Below are 22,967 nucleotides of genomic sequence, written 5' to 3' on the forward strand. Positions count from 1 at the left end.
CAAAGGGTGACGCCCCACTTTGCATTGTAGAGGAATTTAGTTTAAAAGACTGTCAGCATATTCCCAAGCGTGAGACCACAAGTGAAGCAAGGCTGATCTCCATCCCCCGTTTAGTGAGCTGGCAAGTGGGGACTGTCACCCACGTTAATAAGGTGGCTCCCAGCCTTGGCCACAAGCTGGAATGGCCTGCAGGACTTTCACAAAATGCTGGGGTCACTTCAGGTCAACTCCTCGAATCCCTGGCCTGGATGTGGTCTGGGCATGAGAATCCGGGTGTCTCTAGGGTACTGCCAGCAAGAGGACCCCGATGCAGTGGCTGGGAGCATAGACACTGGACCCTGGGACCCCATCTGGCTCAGACTCCACTGGCTGTGTCACCTTGGGGAACCTCTCCTGGCCTCTGTTTCCTCCTACTTAAATGAGATGATGTCAGTAATGGTACCTACCTCACAGCATTGTTGATGTGAGGGTTAAATCCGTCAATGCACGTGAGGTGCTGCTGGCACAAGGTTCGCTGTCAGCTGTATTCATTTCTGGTCCTTTTCTCCATGAAAACTGGCATTGGAGGTGGGTTAGGACTCTTCTGGTCTAGGTTTGGCTTAGGTCTGACTAAGTGGGGGGGCAGGGAGGGGAGGTGAGGAGGAGGGTTGAGCGTTAGTTACCATCTGGTTAGAAGACTTACGTCTCGGTTCAGCCCTGGTTCCTCCAGCTACGTGAAGAGACTGTGATCGTATTAGTTACCAAGGGTGCCTGGCACCTGCTGGGGACCACAGACATCCACTCCAGGATGGCTCCTTGTGTAGAATTCTCATTTCAGTGAGGATTGAAACACCTCTCCACAATGTGGAGAGAGCTTCTATATGAAATATGTCTCTGCAATGAAAATTTTCTGGTAGGACTTCATCTGCGTTCTCATGCCTAACTAATTTTTCAGCCGTTTTCCTTATAAGTCAGCTTCCTAAGCCCAAAGGTAATACATGCTCCTTGCTTTGAAGGAAGGAAGTTGTGTCCTGTTGATTCTAAAGGAGGAAAATATTATTCTGGCAAAATCTCTTTGTTTAGTAAGTAACTAATAGACCGTTACGGTCACTTCACGGGTGTTTCTGGCCAGCTGTGTGTGGGTTACTGCCAGAGCCTGGCTGGGAGAGAAGACGGAAATGGTCCCGAACGGTGCTTTCTGGATTGTCCTTTGGAGCCCGGTTTCTGTCACTCCTTTATCCTTTCTTTAAGTAGAGCTCTGATTCCATCACTCAAATGTCAGCAGATGCAGGAGGGAATGCGGGAGCGTGTGGGGTGACCAGGACAGAAATGCATGGATTACATTCACGCTGATTACAACATTTTGAAATAGCCCCTGGTCAGAGTTAGCCTGGTTGGTTTCAAACCTCAGAATGTGGTTTCCAGCACCATTTTATTTCCTTTTCTCTTACACCAAGATGCTTTGTTTTGAAAACACTGACTTAGAAACTAAGCTTTAATCGGTGCCTTAGTTTGAACAGCTGTTATTTCCATGCTAATTCATTTATGTCATTTGATTCACATTTGGATGATTACAAATTCCTAGGGGGGAAGGTAAGGCAAGTTCCAAGCACACGTTTTAAGTGCCCTTATTGGTATTGTTATCCTCATTTTACAAATGAGGAAACTGAGTCACAATGCAGTGAAGCCGCGCACTCAGAATCACGTGATTTGGAGGTGGCGGGGTCTCTATCCCGTGTTCCTCCCCTCCCAGGAGGGGGGCACCTGGGACCAGCCGTGCCCCCCACCCCCCGGGCATCATTTCCTCATCAGGAAGCCTCATCCAGCTGTCTCTGGGGTAGTTACTATTCAGGGGAGCTGTTTTCCCAGTAGGTGATCTAAGACAAAAAGTAACATGTAAACATCATCCTTATGTAATAGCTCTCCGGTTTGTTGTAATACACCGCCTGTGTGCCTTGGCATCCTTTATATGTTCATTTCTACCGGAATTGCATTTCTTACATTGTAGAGAAAAAGTAGGAAATAGATTTTTTTTTTCACTACTTGCATCTTTAATGGCTGTGAACATGAAAGCATAATGGGCTGAAGATTTACCCACCGAAGTATTCTCTGGTAAAGAAGTTAGTTAAGTAACCATGTCAGTCTTGGTTTAAGTAATCTAGTATAGAGACAAATCTTGGGGAATTGTGCCTGATAGGATCATCAATGTGGCTAACGTTTTAATTTTCATCGTTCATGGTTTTCTTCCTTTTTTCTCTGAAGCGGTGAGCAGTACAAGTTTTGGTCACCAAATGTTTAGCAACACAGCTTCCCACGGGAGGCCCCTCTTTGCTATGAATTAGACCTTTGAAGGTTAAAAGATACTGTGTGAAGGTGGATTTTTATTCTGCATCCAGGAGACCGCTCGGCATATAACTGCAGACCTGGCAGGTTTTTGTGAACAGAGGCAGGAGGTGGTAAGTGTGGTCACTCAGCCTGAGTGCAGAGCCTGAGTTCTTCACCAGCCTGGTGTCCGGCTCCCGTTAAAAGGCTCAGGCCTCCCCGTGGCCGCGGCTGCCTGCAGATGCACGGCTGTGTGCAGCGCGTGCGGTCCCACGCCCCGCGGTCCCTGAGGGATGTCGCAGCCCCGTCCACAGCGACCCCGGGCTTTTCTAAGGTGTACCTCCTACCTGGCCATCTCTCATCTTCACCGTGACCGATAGGACTTGTTTTTATCTCACCCTTCATTTTCTTTTGAAATACAGTCTCTATATAGTAGAATATAATGTAATGTAACGTAATGAAACATGATATGACATGATATATAATGTAGTGTAAAAGTAACGTGTATTGATGGAGGTCATTTGAAAACAGGCAAATACAGGCAATGGCGTCCAACTCTAACGAGAGGATTTTGGTCCCAGCCTCGTTGCAGATGGAGCTCTCCTAGTAAATCCATCCTCCAAAGTAGGTTAATTATTCTTACCAGGGATTCTTATGCAGCTTGCAGTTCCCAGGTACTTCAAGATCAGTTTCATGAGCATTTCCCGACTGGCTCTATGAGATCGTGTGGACCATTTTTCAGAGAGTTTTGGTGACTCGCAGAGGGTGGGGCTGCAGGAACTCCGAGGAGGCCTCAAGGCTCAAATCCGCTCAGGGTGCCAAGTCGTCGGCTGGCTGGCAAAAGGAACCTACGTGCATTTTGGTTTGTCACTTGCCAGAGACTTCAAAGGGCTACGGATGTTGAGACCTTTTGTTAGGGCACAAGGGGCATTAGCCAACTTTTTAACTCCAGAAGTCCAGAACAGGCCAAGTGGTCGAGGAAAGAAAATCAACAGGGTAGCATGCCCTGCACCTTCAGTTCCACGGGAGCACCTGGGAGCAGGTGCCCCTGAAGTTGTCTGATGGAGAGGGGGGCGTGGAAGCCTTGAGGACGTGGGCCCAATCCGAAAAATGTGGGGGGGGGGTTCCAGAAAGCAGCTCTGGTTTTGTGTTGTGTCACGTCCACCAGGGTAATCCCAGTGTGCTTCATCGTCTACTTTCCTGGGAAGGAAACTGTGCCTTTCAGGTAGGACGAATTTACAGGCGCTCCCGCCTTCATGTCAGCCCCAGGGGCAGCCCCAGTCCCGGAAGGCTGAAGGACACGGGAAGGTCACAGCCGGCACCGGGAGCTGCAGGTTACCGTACAGAGCAAAGCAACCATGGAAAGCACGTCACCCTAATCCTTCGCATCGCGGGTCAGCCACAAGTACAGGGTTGATGTGAAGTACAAAAGATTTTAATTTATCCCCGATGTCTACGGTTTATTAGTGAATCTCAAAATAGTCTAGGACATTTGTGTTTTTCCATCTATACGGTCAAGCCCCGCTCGATTCCAGACTCACATGCCTCATGCCAGAGAGTAAATAACACAGGGAGGCAGTGGCCTGGCTCCAGACCCTGCGCCGGTCCGGACCACCCAGCGGGAGATTACTGGGGACGTGTCGCCTCAGGCTGGCGTGTCTCACCATTTCTGTAACTCGTTGGCGCGGTAGCAATGGAAGGATGAAGGAAGCATCTCTCTGGGCTTTTTTTTTTTATGCATCTGAGTCTTAGGACTCAAAATCCCTTGGAATCCTTAGCCTCCGCGGGCAGCTTGAACTGCTTAGCATCAGAAATGAAGCACTCGCTCTCATGTCGGTTTCTTTCTTGGTGGAGGGACCACTCTGCAGCTGCCCGTCAGATGGCTGAGGCACCGTTCAGGGCCTTCCCCTCCATCCCTGGTGGCCCGGGTGACTGCCACCACCCAGAGCGGGCGGTGGTGAGGTCGGGTGCCGGTTCAGCCCGGCAAAGCCAGAACTCGCAGACCCGGAGATGCCCAGTCACCTTTGCAGAGCCGGCCTCACGCCTGCTGTTTCACACCTGAAGGACATTGCCTGTGTGACAGCTGTCCTTCCGCATCGTGTTAGCTTGGCCCCGGTCACTTCCCCCGTTGGCCGTCTGCAGTGATAAAATCCCGCCCCCGCATGAACACAGCCTTTCCCTTTTCCTGCCACCTTGGACCCAGTATGCTTGTGTTTCAGCAGTTTATGCCCCGGGGGCCAGTCTTACCAAACATGTTTGTGAAAGCATCTTCCCCAAACCGATGCGTCTTATCTGTGCTCCATTAGGTTCACTGTTGGGGCTGGAGTCTTGCTTTCTCCTCTGTTATTTTAGACAGAATAAGAGTATTTAGATAGTGTATGTATTTAGGCTTCTGGCCCTTTTTCTGTTTGTTTCAGATAATCTCTGAACTTTTTGTCTGCCTTTTAATTTTATGACCTTTTGGATGGGAAATCTGTTTGGTAACTCAGTCTATCACTCTCTCCTATGTTATTTCTTCCATTGCTTTTATTTAAAAAAAAATTCCCACCCAGACATCAGATGAGTACTCATCTTTGATACCATTTTTGCAGCTTGTTTTTTTTAACACTTACCTCTTTAATTGATCTTGGATTTATTGTTGTGTAAAATGTAGGGAAGAAATATATATTTATTTTACTCCTGTAACTGGACAGCCCCTTGGAACTTTGAATGTAAGCATCTTTTTCTAATTTTGTCACCAGGCTTATTATGGCCTTTGCTTTCCATTACAAATACTATCTTCAGATATGTAAGTAACACTAAGCAGTGTTCCTCCTTCCAAAGAGGTCTGAACTCAGTGATAATAACATCAATCCCATTTAGAGGATTTTTAGATTTTCTTAACCAAAGTCAAAGAGTGAGCTTTGCAAGGAGGTGGCAAGAAGGGGGTAGGAACACAGTGTCCCGGTCCTCTGCCACCTGCTTCACCAGATCACGTCATGGGGGTGGGAGTGGACCGGGGCTTCTCCCCAGAAGAGGACGTGCCTGGGGGTGGCAGTACATGGGGGTGACAGAAGACTGTCTCCCGCGGGCCCTTCGCAGCCGGCTCCACTCCCTGAGGCAAAGGACGCAGGAGCTTGAGATGCGTCGGATGAGGTTCCCATGGGTCCGCACAGCTGCTGCTCAGAGAGGCGTCTTGTCAGCCAGGGTTGGGAGGGGCGGCCCCGGGCCCCCTGTCACTGACGCATCCCCCCTTCCTTCCTGTGACCCTGTCCCACCCAAGGTCCCCTTCTCAGCCTGCGCACGTGTTTGGAGAGACGTCTTTCGGATCCCACTGCTTACGTGGGATCCCTTTCTTCCTTCAGGGTCTTTAGCTGGCATCCTCTGCGTCTTTTGTTGAATGAATGGGTTTCAGCTTTTGTTTCTGTTGACTCTCCTGAAACCCCTTCTCTGCTGTTCTCCCTGGCAGAGCCACTGGAACCTGTAACTCGGGATAGACAGGAAACGGAGAGATTCCTTGTACCGTCTGCCTGGGAATTGTCTGCTTCTGCCCCCTTCGTTCATTCTCCTAAGTGGCAGCCATGCTGGGGTGTCCACGGCAAGAACTACCAGGGAATGAGTTTGTGTTGGGGACGTGTCCTGATGGAGCCGTACAGATGCTGCCATAAAACCTTCTCTCTGTTGTAGCTGCGGTCGTGTTTCATAACAGACCCTCTTATTTTTACCTATACCATAAACTACTTTTTTGAAGAATGAATAGATGAAATGTGTTTTAATTAAGAAGCATATCAAAACTTCTTAAAACGACACCAAAAAAAGCCACCCAGAGACACCGACTTCTCCTCGGGTCTTGCTCACCAGCCCCATCACACACCGGCGTCTCGCCTCCCTCCAGGGTGAACGCAGTCGTGGCTGCGTCCCCAGCGGAGGAGTTGCTGCCCTCCCGGGCCCCTGAAGGTGGCACCCATGGAGACTTCCCTGGGATGTCCCGCCCGCTTCCCCGGGCACACAGCCCTCGGGAGGCTCCCCTGCTTCCCTCTTCACGCTGCGGCCCCCAGACTCCCGCTTCCCGGGGCAGCTCTGCGTCCTGTGTGCCAGTGCTTGGCCCTTCCAGCGTCTCGGGGGGATTCGGGGCCACTGCAGTCACAGGGGTCTGTATCGGACCGGGAGCAGCCAAGCATCAGAGCAGAGAGAAAGATCAGGGAAAAGCCCTTGACTCTCACCATGCAGTGACGCTGACTCCACTTACTAGGCAGGCGTGGCCTTGGCTGTGGGACCAGCACCGTCGTGCTCACACGCTACCCGTTGTTCTCGTCATGACCCCGTGAGGCAGGTACCATCTTCACCCCAGGTTGCAGAGGAGGAAGCTGAGCAGGGAGCCACCCGTGCGCTGGGACAGACGGAGCTCGGGCGTGTGTGCTCCAGGCCGCGGGCCCCGGGCTCTCAGCCGCAGACCCACCGGGAAGGTGAGCGGCCAGGGCACCAAAGCAGAGGTGGACCCCAGGGAGCCTGAGCGCCTCTGTGAAAGAGGAAACCGGTCGTGGAGCAAAACGCAGGAGACTGTCCTGGGGCCCAGGGACAGGAAGGGCTTCTGTTCTCTTTAATTGTGATAAAATGCATGTAATAGGATATCCATCGCTTTAACCATTTGTAAGTGGTGTTAGTAAATACATTTGCAATACTGTGTAACCATCACCGCTATCTATACCCCAGACTTTCTCATCATCCCAAGCAGAAGCTCTGTCCCCATTAAACAGTTCCCCACTTCCCTCCTCCAGCCCCTGGCACCTACCCTTCTACTTTCTGCCTCTATGAATTTGACTTCTCCAGGGACCTCACATAAGTAGAATTATATGGCATTTGTCCTTTTATGTCTGGCTTACTTGGCTTGCTGTAGTGTTTTTAGGTTTATCCCTGCTGTATAGTGTGGGTCAGAATTTTATTTTTTAGGGCTGAGTGGTAGCCCATTGCGTGGACAGACTCCCTTTTGCTCATTCAGGCATCCATCAGTGGACCCTTGGGTTGCTCCCATCTTTTTGCTGTTGTGAATAATACTGCTGTGAATGTGGGTGTCCAGTATCTGTTGGAATTCCTGTTTTCAGTTCTTTGGGGAATGGAATTGCTAGGTCATATGGTATTTCTGTGTTTAACTTTGTGAGGACCTGCCAAACTATTTTCTACAGTGGCTGCACCATTTTACATTCCCACCAACTTCTCCACATCCTCACCCACGCTTGTTATTTTCCATTTTTTGTGTGTTTTTTTTTTTTTTTTTTATTATAGCCATCCTTGGGGAAGGACTTTTTAAATAAAACTTTAAAAGTACATATCATAAGACCAAAGTATGAACGACTTAAATACCTGGTCCGTACGGTGGTATTCATCATACTTGTCACACTTAGGAATATTTGAGGAAAGTTTCTGCCTTCACACACGCGGGGCCGTAGGATGTCACTCGGACATTGCCCTGGGTGTACCAATTTGCTTGTGGAATCTTGGAGTTGTTCTTATTCTCAAGTGGTGATTTTGTTTGTTTTTTTGTTTATTTTTTCCTCAAAACTAATCCCATCTGTATTCCCAGATGGCTAAACTTTAGGCAATGTCAGCCCTGAAAAGAATAATATTGTAATTGGTTATAACACACTCATTTTTTAAAGAACTCCATAATCCATAGTTAGCCTCAGGAAGAGGAAGAGAAGGGGTTTTCCTCTTGATTTCTAGTCCCATCAGAAACGAGAACATTGCCATTTTGTAACCCTAAATGACTCAAGCATCCTTGATCCGTATAAGCAAGGATCATATACGTGAGCTAACGGATGAAGGATTGTAAGGGAACCCACAGGTCATTCCATACCAAAATATCACCCCTCAGGTTATTTGTTACTTACAAGGGGATGTACACATCTTTGCAGTGAGAGGCTGGTGACTTGCCACCTTGACCCAGTGGAATTCAGCAACACTGAGCAAGGGTAACGCGGCACCCCTCCCCCCATCTGCTGCACCTTGAGGCCTGCAACATCACCCGGGAGGTATTTTTGCCAAAAATGTTTAGCCTCAACCTTATAAAGCCTCCAGACCTCACCTCGGTTTATAAGAAATATAGGAGTTAGAGCAACCAGTAAAGAAACAATCAGACACACGTAGGAACAATCTACAAGAAAACTGACCTGGACTTAACCAAAAAGCCCACAAAAAGCACAGGGGAAAAAAGATGCGGGACCATTGTATTCTAGAAGGAAAAGGAATAAGGAAATATAGCAACCAGATCTAACGTGTGAACCTTGACCGAATCCGAGGTTGGAAAAAATAACAGCTGTAAATGACATGGCAGGGCGGGCAGGATTGGAATATAGATCAGATACTAGATGATATTATGGAATGATGGTGAATGTTCTTCAGGGCGGCAGTCGCGTTAGGGTTGTGTAAGAGATTACCCTGTTCTTAGGGAATGCTGCATGTAAACGCACCTAGGCGTCGAGTGTCACAGTGTCGACAATTTATTGTCAGATTTGTGGCTAAAATGTGTGTATGTGTGCGGAAAGAGAGGGAGACAGAGAGAGGGGGAGAGAAGATGTATCGAAATGTAAGCAGTTGTTGAACCTAGGTGGAGGACTTAGGGGTGGGCATTCAACCTACTCTTCCAACTTTTGTATATGTTTGAAAAAGTTTGTAACAAAAAGTTGGGGGAAATTATTTATATCTGATGTCTTGTGTTTCACATCTTGCCTTTGAAAGCCCTCGGTTTTTCTGTCTTGCAGTTCGGGACCGAGTCAGATCGAAGATGGAGAGAGACATTTTGGCAGAAGTGAATCATCCTTTCATCGTAAAGCTTCATTACGGTAAAGGGAGTAAAAAAAATTCCCTACTGTTGAGAGGACCTAGACCAACCCTCCCCCAAATCAGAGGAAATCGACATAGATTCCTGGTCTCAGCGTCCGGCCCTGTCTGGGGTGGGGCTTTCTCCCCCCGGTTCCTGAGCCTCCGATTCTTCCTCTCTGGGGGAGGAGATGCCCTGTTTTCGTCTCGAAAAACTGAATCTGAGGGCGCGAGAGGTTCCCCTTAATTAAATTATCATCATGGAGAAAGTGGTTTTAAAAAAAGGTCTCGACCTAGATGGGGTGAATCTATGACATATTTTTTTGTTGTTTCAGAGTAAAGTGCCTATGACCCCATAGTTTCTTTAAACCAGAATGGTAACATCTCCTGCATTTTAAGTAAAGACTATATTTTAGGCATTTGAAAGACGGTAGCGCTTTGAGCCCTCAAAACTGCCTTTCAAGGTAGGCTATTGTTTCCATTTTTCAGAAGAGAAAACTGAGACTCAGATGCAATAATTCTGATTTCTGAGGCCACATACCTGCGATGCCATGCAAGGCTTCTTCGTTTGCTTTCTGCCGTTTTATCTCCTCGGAGAAGCAATAAGTGAAATCTTCCAATTAAAAATAATGAGATGGCGGCTCCAGAGTCACGGCAGGCTGCATTACAGCTTTGTGCCCTAATTGAGTAATTAATGTGGGCGAAGCGCCGGGCAGAACAAGGACAAATCCCGTACCTTGTTGGTACAGGGGCTCGGGGGCGGGCAGAGTTGTAGGAGACTGTCCGTGACTTTTACCCACGTCGGGAGTGAAGGCATGAACACACGCAAAGGCAGGAGGACAGAGCTCTTTGCTCGTGAGCTTCTGATATTCCTAAGAAGACGGTTAGAAAGTCCTGTTTGGAAAGCACGTGGCCTCTCCTTTCAGAAATAATAAGAGCCAACATGGATGTGACTTTGCGGGCAGCTGCGTGGTGCCCGGATCCCTCGGGCCACGGGCAGGTGCCCTTAGATCCCAACGGTGGCGGCAGGCTGACCCCCCTCTATCACACGGCCGCCTCAGCGCTGCTGATTTGCTGGTGTCAGATCCGATCCAGGTGTCATTTCGGTTGGTTTCCTGGGTGTTTTTCTGAAGAAGTTGAGAACTGGGGTCTTACAGAGATTTTTAAAGGCATCCTTCACGTTACCTCTGTGATTGATCAAAAGATACTTGCCCTCCATCTGCCCGTCAAGCCCTAGGACAGAGCATTCATCCACGCTGCAGTTTACACAATTCTGACAAAGGGGTTTCTAGTTAGAGGCTTTATGTTTCTGAAACCCCAACATTTATAATGCTTCTGGCATTGACTTTTAGAAAATGAAAAGTTCGCAAGTGTGTGTGGGTGTCGGCACCCCTTCCAGCCATACTTCCTTTGTGTGTAAAACAGATGCCACGTGCCAGACCAGCGGGAACATGGAACTGACCATCCAGTAGCCACGGTGGTTAGTTTCTCTTGAGCCTCACGCGCATGCACCGTCCCCGCTTTTGACCAAGGCGTGCCCCTGCTAGTGGCGGGCGGGGGCTGAACCGTGAACTCCATGCCCATAACTGTGGCCCTCAGGGACCAAACTGAGAGCACGAGCGCCACTGCCACCAGGTACAGGTAGCTGGGCCGGCCCGTCCCCAGCGCAGCCGTAAAAGAAGGAACAGATGGTGGATATCCTTGAGCCCTGAGTTGTACCGAACACAATTCCATAGGAAGGGGAGGGGACTCGTCTCAAACGGTCGAGGCGATCGTCCTGCTCTCACCAGGCACCTTCCAGCAAAGCCAAGTCTCTAACAAGACACGGTTGTGCCCAAAGCCCCGTGTCAATAGTGGTGATGAGAGCAAGTGGAACCTACACATGCTTTTCTCCGTGTGTCTTTCAATCCCTTTGTGATTAAAAAAAGGCAGGAAGAAGGAGAGAAGGAGGGAAGGAAGAAGGAAGGAAGGAAGGAAGGAAGCAAAGAGGAAGGAGGCGGGGAAGGGGCAGGGAGAGGAGGAGAAATAACCTCCAGACCATGAATAAAAGTGAGAGAGACAGAACTCATCACCGTCGACTCCCTTCCCCAAGTCCTGCCCTCACACCGCTGTGCGGTCTCCAGCCCGGCCCCAGTCCTGTTTCTGAAATGACCCAGGGTTACAGGCTACGCGGTATTGTTTGAGCCAACGAGAGACGGGCTTTTTGCACTCAGAACCTGGACCCAGGGGAACGATGTCCACCACAGGGGACCATGACGCCGAAATGCTCTCAACTCTCTCCTTCCGCAGCCTTCCAGACGGAGGGGAAACTCTATCTGATTCTGGACTTCCTGCGCGGAGGAGACCTCTTCACCAGGCTCTCCAAAGAGGTACACGGAGTGCAAGCTGTCGGTTTCTGCCTAGAATTCGAGGGGCAGGAGAGCACGGGGGGGGGGGGTTGCGTGTACGTGCGTGTGTGTGTGGTGTGTGTGCAAGAGAATGTGTGAAAGTGCATGTACATGCACGCACATGTGTGTGTGCAAGAGAATGTGAAAGTGTGTGTACATGCACGCACATGTGTGGTGTGTGTGCAAGAGAATGTGTGAGAGTGCGTGTACATGCACGCACGTGTGTGTGCAAGAGAATGTGTGAAGGTGTGTACATGCACGCACGTGTGTGTGCAAGAGAATGTGTGAAGGTGTGTGTACATGCACGCACATGTATGTGTGTGCAAGAGAATGTGTGAAAGTGCGTGTACATGCACACGTGTGTGTTCAAGAGAATGTGTGAAGGTGTGTGTACATGCATGCACATGTATATGCGGTGGGTGGCGTGTGTTTGTGTACGTATGTGTATGGTGTGTGGTGCGCACGCGTGTTTTCAAGATGTCTCACAAGTCACACAGAGAAGAAATCTGTTGTCCTTGAAAGATCTTAAGAAAACGGACTCTTCCCAAGAACCCCGTGGAGCTCTAGAACCTTCCCTGTGTAGAGCAGATGGAAACTTGATTTATGTTACGTAGGGAAGACTTTATTTCACAACGTTTCACTTTCCACTGTAGGAAGATGCTATTAACACGCTGACCACACATCCTGGGAGGGGCGTCGGGAGCGTCTAATTAGGGCTTCACCCCTGAGCACTCTGTGACCCCCAGGGCTTGTCCTTGACCCCCTCTACCTGACTTAGGCACTTTCCAGGATGTCTTGCAGCACAGCGTGGAAGCTCTCTGGCCCCTGCTTCATGGGATGGAAAACCCAGCCTCCTGCTTGAGGCAGTGATGATGCCAGGCTTTTAATCCTCATGATTCTGTGCAGTTTCCTTTATACAGAAGAGAGTGTGACGAAGGTGACAGCATGTTGACACGATGCACAGAACAGGTTCCCGGCCCTTCTGACGCAACCTCACCCGGCACCGGGGTTCTTACTGGGCTGTAACAGGGGGTTCGGGCTGCCCTCCCCCTTTCCTCACCGCCCACTTTTACAGCAGGAGATCCCTCCATCCTGCGTGAAACTCCAAAGTGCAATCAATCAGGGTGGAGCGGCAGTGGGGTCCCCAAGACCTCGGGCTGCTCTCTCCCTCTGTTTCCTGACGGTCCCTCGGGCAATGGCACAATTGATGTATTGGACTCTTGGCGATACAGGTTGAAAGCACGGGCTGGAGGATTCAGATCCAAGTTCTCCAAAAGCCCTTTTGGATCAGGTCTCTGGTCCCTCAACCTGCCTCACAGCTGAGCTCACGTTTCCAAAGATGGCGAATCATTTACCTCGGCCAGTTTCTCATCTGATGCCTATTGATTTGCTCCCTTCCCCCCACCCTCCCACCCCGGCCGAAGGAAGTCAGGCCACTGGGGGTTGATCTGTCCAGCATCCAGTGTGACACACCCTGTTGTTGGGCTTCTTGACCAAAAAGGCAACACGCAAGGTACCCATAGGACCCTTAATTTCAGAGTAGAAGTGAAGTTGTCCAGCCTGGGCTCAACAGGGTCTCGGAGTTCACAGAAACACAAGAAATGAATGCTACCCTAACCCTAACCCTATGTAAAAAAGTATTTCCCTTCCATCCTCTTCGCCGAGTCCACTAGACAACATCCTTTTCTGTGTCGGTCTCCGTACTGACTGCCTTCAAGAACTCACATCCATGGGTGTTTCATTCCCATAGAGAAACCCTTTGTCATTTGCACTTGGAGGCCACACAGAGCTGTGCCCTAAGAGCGGCCAAGGACAGTAATACGGCCACCCCTGAGCGCTGAGCTGTGGACGTGCCTGTGTGGTTATGTACAGAGATGGAGAAAGCCGGGCCAAAGAGAATTCGACAGCCAGCAGGATTTCCTACGGGGAAATCCTTCTCACAGGGAAGCCCACTGCGTATGCTAACCAATTTAGAAAAGAAATACCCAACCAGGAAAGGTGCCGGTCGAGTGTGGAAGACAGAACAGGAGATTCCAGAGGCCAGAGGGGCAGCGAGGGTTGGTGGCACCCAAATGTCATCCAGGACTTGGGGTGCACGTCCTCCCCACTGGGAGGCATGCCTTTCGTGAAATGGATGTGCTCCACCTTCATTAGCCTGATGTATTCACTGTTCAATTCCCCAAATGGCCCTTATTCCGATTCTGAGCGTCCCAGGCAACCTTCTGATTATGTACTGATTTTTCACGCATCTGCCTTCAGAGAGAATTCAGTCATGACATGGATTTCTAGTCTCTGTGGCATTCATTTCTCATGGTGCAGGTAAAGAATGGTTTCTGATACCATCTGGCTTGCTGGTAAGGTGACTACAAAATTACATGCTGGTTCTCACAACCGCAGGGACAGGGATTCAGTAGGAGACAATGACCTTGAGGTCTGCTGGGCGCCATGGCCTCGTGTGTGTTTTAGCTAAACCAGGGTCCCTCTCCCACCAGCCTCTCCGGCAAGGGGCACCCACCGATGCTACACGGGTGGGTTGTATTTGGTAGGACTCGTCCCACTTTGGGGAGATGGCAGTTCCTAGTTTGCACAAACCCAAGGGGTGAAGAGGTGAACTTGAAGGGAGGAGGGATGAAATTTGAGACATATTTTCAGTAAATCCTTCAGGCCTGTTTATATCAGACCTTCACAGTGTGGCTTAGTTTTTTGTGTTAAAGTGTTACATCAGAAGCACACATATTAAAACGTAAACCCAGAAATACACTCCAGAGCTGCATGGCTTGTGGGGCAGGAAAGGTCGGGGGAGGGAACTCTGCCCGGGGCTCCGCCCACAAGGCCGAGTCGCTTTGTGGGGAGTGCCCCCTCCCCTTCACTGGTCCTAAAGCTTTGCTGAGAACTCATGTTTCCATTGTAGGAGTCGGAAGAGCCTTGTCTGGGGGCCGCAGTCTGCGGAGCGGAGCGGAGTCTTTGTGGGGCTGAGTGCCTCTGTCTTTAAAGCCAGCAGCCACAGAGCAGGCTGAAGTCTTGTTCTCTCTCCTGCCAGGTGATGTTCACGGAGGAGGATGTCAAGTTCTACCTGGCTGAGCTGGCCTTGGCTTTAGACCACCTGCACAGTCTGGGGATCATCTACAGAGACCTGAAGCCAGAAAAGTGAGTGAGGACAAGGCAGGGCATGGCCCTCTTGCTGCCCACGTCGCCTTGTCCCTGTACTTAATTCCCCAGTGAGGCCATAGCCTGGGGACATTCCGGTGCTGGCACCCCACAGGCAGGGATTCCACCTGCCCGCCCCTGGAAAGGTGCCCAGACACAGGTGTGGCTTGTGCTGATTTGTGTGGGATGGTCCCAGCCCATTCTCACCTGACCCTCTTGACACCCCCCAAAGGAGGCAGGGCTGGGCCTGCATCCCTGTGGTCCAGGGGAGGCTGGGCAGGTAGTGGAGGCTGGGCAGGTGGAGAGGGCTGGGCAGGTAGGGGAGGCTGGGCAGGTTGGGGAAGCTGGGCAGGTAGGGGAGGCTGGGCAGGTGGGGAGGGCTGGGCAGGTAGGGGAGGCTGGGCAGGTAGTGGAGACTGGGCAGGTGGGGAGGCTGGGCAGGTAGTGGAGGCTGGGCAGGTAGAGGAGGCTGGGCAGGTGGGGAGGCTGGGCAGGTAGTGGAGGCTGGGCAGGTAGTGGAGGCTGGGCAGGTGGGGAGGCTGGGCAGGTAGGCAGACCACCATTCCTCCTCCCACACCCCCTGCCCTCCCTCCTTAGGTGGGACCCATCCTGCACTGGGAATGTCTCACATGCCGCCTCCTCGCTTCTGTGCTGGTCTCTTCCCCACCTCCACCTCCGGGTTTGGAAAGCCCTTTCAGCTGTCTCAACAGGCCCATTTCTAGGTGACGAGTCAGATGAGCCTTTCTGAGTTTTTCTAAAAGACAGTGGCACCAGATTCCCAGCCCAAATTCCAATAAGATTTGTGTATCTTTGGCAATGATCATCTGTAATATTATTTCTAGGATATTTTGCTAATCCAGTCTAAATCTTTTTTTAAAAGTCCCTCCAAATAATAATGTTCTTATTTCAGGTTTTTTCCTGCTATTTTCTGTGTAGAGCTGGCACAAACTAGGAGGGATCCACTTGAAAAGGAAGGATCTAGAGGATGCTATTTTAAGTTCATTTGGTTGACCTGACAGTGGTCCCTGCAGCGAAGTTGATGATTTTCTCCCTCTGGCCTGTGACGTGGTTGATAACGGCCCCCGGTCCCCCCATAGACTGAGGTCCGTGCCTGCCCCTGGATATGTGGGGCCTGGTGGGACCCCAAGGCTTGGAGCACAAGGCAGCCCAGGCCCTGAGGGCACAGGAGGTAGAGCCCAGCCCTTGTTCCTGGTCCCTTACTTCTTCACCTGCAGGGAACCGAGAAAAATGCAAACTCCGCTCTGAGACGTGGCAGTCGTTTAAGGGAAACGCCTGGGTTTGCCTGGAGACCAGGAACGTGGCGTATGTCCCTGATGCACAGCGTATTTGCCTGTGACCAGAGGGAAGTGCTCCCCACGCACGGCTTCAGCTTAACCACCAGCTGGGTAGAGCGTCACTGGCTGCACGTGTAAATGATGTTTAAATAACCGTGAAAGGCCCTCTCCTGAGTATCCCCATAAGAGCCACGTCCTGCAAACTCAGCATCGCCTTCAGAAAACAGGCGCTGAGGCCACTGTCACAGCCAGCGTGGCTGACCTGCTCACCTCTGCTGTGAGCTCTGCCCCATGAAGGCAGCACCCCGATTCTCCCTCTAGTTAAAGGTCAAAGGGATCTTTACAGTTAAAAATGGTAATACGTAATTGCAGGATTGAAGAAAAAGGATTTTGTTGTCCATTAGAATTAGTAGGGAATTAATCTTGAAAGTTGCTCACTTCTGGGCAAAGATTAAGTATAACTGAAAAGCAAAGATAAGAACATTTGCTTCTTTCATTATAAATTGTCATCTTAATTATACACTGTAACTTTTTCCTTCCCATTTCCATAAAATAGTAGGTATGATTTTTATTCCCATGGCAGATTTTTTAAAATTGTGGTAAGATAAACATGACATAAAATTTAGCACCTTGACCATTTTCAAGTGCACAGTTCAGTCGTGTTAAGAGCGTTCACACCGTTGTGCAACCGTCTCCACCATCCGTCTCCCAGACTTTCTTCATCCTGCAAAATTGACACCCCGTCCCCATGAAACACTGACTCCCCACCCCCTCCCCCAGCCCCTGGCACCCTCCCTTCTATTTTCTGTCTGTGGACCTGGCTGCTCTAGGGACCGCATGTAAGTGGGATCACACGGTGCTTGTCCTTTTGTGGCTGGCTTATTGCACTCGGCGTGGTGTCCTCAAGGTCCATCCATGTGGTAGCCTGTGTCAGAACTTCCTTCCTTTCCCAGATGTGTTTAAGGTACCACATATCAATCCTCACAGCCCACGTCCTGGTCTCTTTAGATCCGGGCTGGTGCCTCCCAGGAGCTGGTGGAACAGAGTTTAATTACAGCAAAGAAAGAAACAGGGCAAGCCAGGAGCCCCGGGGACCTGTGGGCTGATGGGCTGGAGAAGGGCCTCGTGGAAGGCTCGCCTGCGTCCACCCCCTCAGACTTTCCCTCCGCCCTCCCTGGGCGTGAGCCTCGCCATGCTCCAGAGAGCTGGGAAGAACAGGACCAGTGATCCCCGAGGGGTATCCGGACGTCAGACGCCAGCACGCCAAGAGCTTGGCCCAGGGCACCAGGCAGGGACCCCGTGGGACTGGCTCCCACAACATGGCTCCCGGGGGCTGAGGCCTGAGGTGTCACAGACTGCCCCAGAGGTCGCGGTGGTCCCGAGGGCCAGGCGGGGCTCGTGGAGGGGTCTGGCCAGAAGAGCGGGCTCTCGCCGTCGAGGGCCCGCCTGGGTTCAGGAAGTCCCCTCTGAGCAGCTCTGCGTCTGCACAGGCCAGGGCACTCGCGGGCCCTCTCAGGCCCATTCACGCAGGACAGGCAGCCTGGGGGGCCCCAGACCTTCCCCTGGGCTTGAGAGGGTCTCACACCTGCAGTCCCCAGTGTGAGCCTGCTGAGCCAGGCACAAGAACATGGGGGTGCCCTTTGCACCCCACACACCGCGGATGTGCCTACGCTCCCGGCCCAGCAGAAGCTGCTGACCAGGGAAGCAGCGGTCTGAAGGCCACGTCTGCGAACAGCAGGTGACCTGCCGCCCCCCAGCCAGCGTGGAAACTGCTGCCCAAGGGCCTGGGCGGCTCCCCTGGGGCCTCCGTGCCCTTCCGTGTGTCTCGTCTCTTTTAAAGCATCTGTTTTCCTCCCCTTTCTTTCAGCATCCTCCTGGATGAAGAGGGACATATTAAGATCACAGGTGTGTAAAATCCACCCGCCACCGACCACAGACTTCACCCCGGCGGCCCTGGTACCTGGGGGCCGACTCAGACTAAAGCCCTCTCTCTCATCACACCAGCGTGTGCAGACAGGGCTGCCTTCCCCGTGGCCGTGGCTTAGTTCTGTTGGTGTGTGTCTTCCCGGGGGTGCTCACGCTTCCCAGGTCGGCCCTCCTTCCTTCTCTCCCTCTGACTTAAGACCCTTCTAGCGCCTTTCCTGCTGACTCTCAGCGTCACTGGATGTTTTGTTCAAGAATCTCATCTTAGCATGTCTGCGGGGCCGATCTCCCCACTGAAACCTCGAGCCCCTCCCACTGCCATCGGTTCAGCCGGAACGAGCACCGCCTCCCTTGTTCCATGACCCCCACTCGTGTTAGTTTCCTCTTGCCGTGTCACAGTTACCAGCCTCGGTGGCTCAAAAGGGCATCAGCTGATCATCTTACAGCTCTGGTGGCCGGAAGTCCAAAACAGGTCTCACGGGGCCAAGATCAAAAGGGCTGCGCTCCTTTGTGGAGGCTCCCGGGGAGGATGGTCCTGTCGCCTCTCCAGCCGCCCACTTCCCTGGGCTCACGGCCCCATGCTCCTCCTTCAGAGCCAGGGGGCAGCCCCCCAGTCTCTCTTTGACTCTGGCCTCTGCCCCGCCAAGTCCACGTAAGGACCTTGTGCTTCATCCTGCCGCCCCGAGATAACCTCCCCTCTTGAGATACAGCAGGGCCCCCTCTGCCAGGTAAGGTGACCTATTCACAGGTTCCAGGGTTGGGGTGTGGACGTCTCTGGGGGCCATTCCGCTGGCGCCCCGTTAGCCGGGTCCTGGCCTGGTCTCCACTCACACCCGCGCCCCGTGTCCACCAGCGGGCTGCCCCTGCGCAAATGCTCCCCCCCACCACCACCGCCAGTGGCAGCGTCTCTGCTTAGGCGGGGCGCCTGCTCTACCCCTGTTCTGTCTTCAGAGCCCCCTGTCCTCTGCTCCTCAGCCCCACGCCGTCTGGTCTCCCCGCTGCCTGTTGCCTTCTCTGGGCTGGTTCTCCCCGCTCTCGATGGACCCCCAGTCCCAGCACAGAGCAATTGACAGTTACTGCTCATTAATGTCAAACAGTTAGACTTCTTAAATTTCTCCTGAATTACGCACAAGAGCATGGCACTCATCTGACAGACCCTTTAGACGGCGACCTCCTGGCAGGGGCTGCACAGGTTCCAAGGGTGTCCGCAGTGTCTGCCCCCCAAACTGAGTCCAGTTTGACCTGCTGGGGCCTTCCGTGCCTTCCCACGTGTAGAACAGCAGAAGAAATTAACCCTTAACAAGCTGAGAAAGTAAACCTGACTTCTACAACTGGTTAAGGCAGTTCAAAAGTGCCAGCATGGCATTTCGTGGAGATTGAAGGTTCTGCTAGTACTTGACCGGTTTTCTCTGCTGAGTGAGGAACTGCACATGTATTATATAAATCTCATGTGTACAGAGGTAGCTGGAATAAGTATGAGCTACCACGTTAAATTTATGTGTCATATTATAGACTTTTGGCTTTCTCTGTTTTAGTCATTGTGGTCTCTGTTACTTATTAGTGACCCCAAGTTAGTCGTTTGTAATGGTTTGTCACCTTGGCCAGGCATAAGTTACAAACAAGCCCCGAGACTCTGACGTGCAGAGTGAGTTGCTTCGGCAGTGGGGGAGCAGACCACGTGGGTGCTGGAGACTCCCACTTAGCCATGAGCTCACTTGGTCCTCACGTGGCCCTGGGAAGAAGGGATGTCGACCTTAAACTCACAGACGGTGAACCTGGAGGGCTCTATAATCTTAGAACCAGTGTGTTCACTGTGTCCAGTAACACGGGCATTGGAGGACGGTGGCCTTGGCTGAAGATTTCGTGGGCAAGGTCCAGGGGAGGATACCCCATGGCAAATGCTCTGAAGCCCCGTCCAACTTGTCTGCCTTCCCCTTCGTGCCTCACCAAGCGGGGACCTCCTTCCCGAGTGGCCTCCTGCTTGTAACCCCTTTCCCGTCCTTTCTTTCAGAACAAACAACCTCTTCCTGCCCTTCCATCAGGGTAGCCCCGCAGGCCTCTCCACTGGGGCTGCTGACGTCCAGGGTGTCCTGCTAAAAACAGGCTCCCGGGGAATTGGTGTCGGGCGTCAGGGATGCAGTTTCTGGGTGCCCTCAGGAGCACTCCTGAATGCGTGGGTCCCTGTAGAAGCTGACCGGGAGGTGTCGGGTTTGGCTCGGCTTCTGCGGGCAGCTCGGCCCCAAGAGGACAGCGGCGGGAGGTGGGCCGGCCGGGCAGCCAGGGGTCCACGTGCCGCCCGGGACTGAGCGCTGTGCGCTGTTTCTCTTTTAGACTTCGGGCTGAGTAAGGAGGCCATCGACCACGACAAGAGAGCCTATTCCTTCTGCGGGACGATCGAGTACATGGCGCCCGAGGTGGTGAACCGGCGGGGCCACACGCAGAGCGCCGACTGGTGGTCCTTCGGCGTGCTCATGGTATGGCGTGCTCGTGGTGTGGCGTGCTCGTGGTGTGGCGTGCTCGTGGTGTGGCGTGCTCGTGGTGTGGCGTGCTTGGGATATGATGTGCTCGTGGTAATGTGTGCTCGTGGCTTGACGTGCATGCGGTGTGGCATCTGCGGTCCCCAAGGTTCCCGCGTGGCTGTCCCCTGAGTGCCCGCCCGTCCCTGGGGTTCAGAGATCCAGGAGTGACCCGAGGAAAACAGTGCCTGTTGTGTGACTCAGGACAAGGGGGGGGCCACCAATTCCTGACCCTAGCATGTCCTGGCAGCCTCCTCTCTGTCGCCCCCCAGACTCCCACCATCAGGAAACAGAGCTGGGATTCAAGTAAGGATGCAAATGTGTTAAGAGTCAAACCTTTATACTTAATGCTCTTACGGGTTTAACACGAGGATTTTAAGGGATGCAGCTACCTCCAGATTAAAGGTATTTTTCTTATTTCAAACACAGAATCCCTCTACTTAGTCATCAAAATCACCATGAACCAAAATACACGTGGAGTGAAGCATTTTTACATCTATATCTAGAGACTTGGATTTTCTTTGGGTCATGTGTTCGCAGACAGAGCGTGCAGCAAACACCGTCTAGCCAGGGTGTTCTGTAGTCGCAACAGAAGCGGAGTTGGCTGCCGTCCTCCGGCCTCACGCGGTCCTTCCTCTCCTCCCTTCCCCCTCCCCCCACCCATCCCCCGCAGCCGGGCCCTGTGCTGGCAGCCCCTCCAGGCCCGCCGTGCCCTCAGCGTGGACCAGACTTCCGAGGCTGTGAGTCTGACATTGACTGGATGGGAGTAGCATCGTGGCATTCCCGGCTTGTCAGCCCCCTCCTTGTGCATTTCACAAACGAGGAAGCTGAGGCGACGGGAGTTTCCGTAGATCCGTCGCTCGGCCAGCACTGGCATAGCCTCCTTCCCACACACATGCCTCTCGCCCTGGCCCCAGGGCCTCGGGACTGTGTCCTGGTCACGGTGCAGGGCATCAGCTGGGTGCCCCTAGGCTGGTACCCAGGAGGCCACACTCGGTCTCTCGGTTCTGGTCCCCGGCCCCGCGGGCTCGGAAGTGCTGGCTGTGTTGGATTTGTTGGCACGGACGGCTGACCCCTGTCTGTGGGGGACAGACACGTCAAACCAGCTCGGGAGGCAGTTCCCACGGCTCCAGCCGGGATGCCGGCTCACGGGTGTGCAGTAGGTGACGTCACACCACATGGGGCAGTGCCCCCGTCTCCAGGGTCAGTGCGTTCTCCCCCCGTTAGCCACCTACGAGGGAAGTCAGACTGTAATGAGAAGCCTGCTCCCAAAACAGAATCACAACAGATTAAGCACATTAATACAGGCAAGTGATGGGCCCAAGCTCGCGACCTGACAAGGGCTCCGTGAGTGTCAGCTGCCAGGGCGCTGGTGACGCCTGCTGTGTTCGTGGTCATGCAGACCTTGAATGGCCTCTGCCGGGATGCAGTCCGTCTCCACGCCAGAAGCCACGGGGACGGCCTGCTCTGCTTACCTTCCCACCGACCATCTCTCCTTAGATACGTTGGTGAGACCATCAAGGTAGCCTCTCCCTCTGCAGGGTAACTGCGTGCTCAGCTCTGCCCCTGTCCACGTGGGTGCTTCCCCGTTACCCTGTCTGGAGGGTGTGTAGTGGGGGGCGGGCTTGGGGGCCTCGGCACCCTCGCTGCGGATTTTACCAGAAGTTTGATGTTGTCTTCCTGACACCGGGTTCCAGGTCCGGGGTTACAGCTCTGCATCTGCGGGAGTGATTCCAGTTCTTAAGCCCGCATCCGCCTGAGAAGCACGTTCCTCTGGAGGGTGGGGTGGGCTCCCGGAGGGGGACCACAGGCTTCATCCTGTCCCTGGATCCCAGGGATACTCGCGAAGCCCTTAAAGATGTAGGCTGGGGGCTTCCCTGGTGGCGCAGTGGTTGAGAATCTGCCTGCCAGTGCAGGGGACACGGGTTCGAGCCCTGGTCTGGGAGGATCCCACATGCCGCGGAGCAACTAGGCCCATGAGCCACAACTACTGAGCCTGCGCGTCTGGAGCCTGTGCTCCGCAACAAGAGAGGCCACGACAGTGAGAGGCCCGCGCACCGCAAGGAAGAGTGGCCCCCGCTTGCCGCAACTAGAGAAAGCCCTCGCACAGAAACGAAGACCCAACACAGCCATAAATAAATAAACAAATAAACAAACAAATAAATAAATAAATAATAGCTTTAAAAAAAAAAAGATGTAGGCTGGGCTCACGAGTGACCATACAGCGGTTCTCCAGGGAACCCTTGCCCAATGCTCTGAAGTCACAGAATGCCACCTCTGTCTCTATGGAACTGATATTTAAAAGAGCAGGAGGCCGGCCTGAGCCTGGAGAGAAGGACTGTCTTACCGGCCAGCACAGCAGAGAAAACCGCAACTAAAACCGCGCACACATCAAAGCCACCTGGAGTTAGTTTTTTGAGGTTTCTGGGGGAGAGGGGAGTGGGAATATGCCATCCCCCTCATTTGTTTCTAGATATATTAATAAAATCTATCCCATAAATATAAAATATGCCTTACATACTTTTTCTGTCAAAATCATTGCATGTTAAGGAAATAAATGGAGAGGCTGAAAGGAAAAAAAAGGGACAGTGAGGACATAAAAA

General features: G+C 52.4%; 1 protein-coding gene across 2 annotated transcripts in view; it reads left to right on the top strand.

The window, feature by feature from the left end:
• RPS6KA2 (ribosomal protein S6 kinase A2) overlaps nucleotides 1–22,967 on the top strand; it is a 160,842-nt gene that overhangs the window by 82,651 nt on the left and 55,224 nt on the right. For both annotated transcript variants that reach the window (XM_068551251.1, XM_068551252.1), the window contains exons 4-8: nucleotides 9,039–9,119; nucleotides 11,386–11,465; nucleotides 14,524–14,630; nucleotides 17,793–17,830; nucleotides 20,180–20,322. In XM_068551251.1, coding sequence (XP_068407352.1) covers nucleotides 9,039–9,119; nucleotides 11,386–11,465; nucleotides 14,524–14,630; nucleotides 17,793–17,830; nucleotides 20,180–20,322 — 449 coding nt within the window. The remainder of the gene's footprint in view (nucleotides 1–9,038; nucleotides 9,120–11,385; nucleotides 11,466–14,523; nucleotides 14,631–17,792; nucleotides 17,831–20,179; nucleotides 20,323–22,967) is intronic.

Source organism: Eschrichtius robustus, chromosome 9 (genome assembly GCF_028021215.1).
Source record: "Eschrichtius robustus isolate mEscRob2 chromosome 9, mEscRob2.pri, whole genome shotgun sequence".
Lineage (NCBI taxonomy): Eukaryota > Metazoa > Chordata > Mammalia > Artiodactyla > Eschrichtiidae > Eschrichtius > Eschrichtius robustus.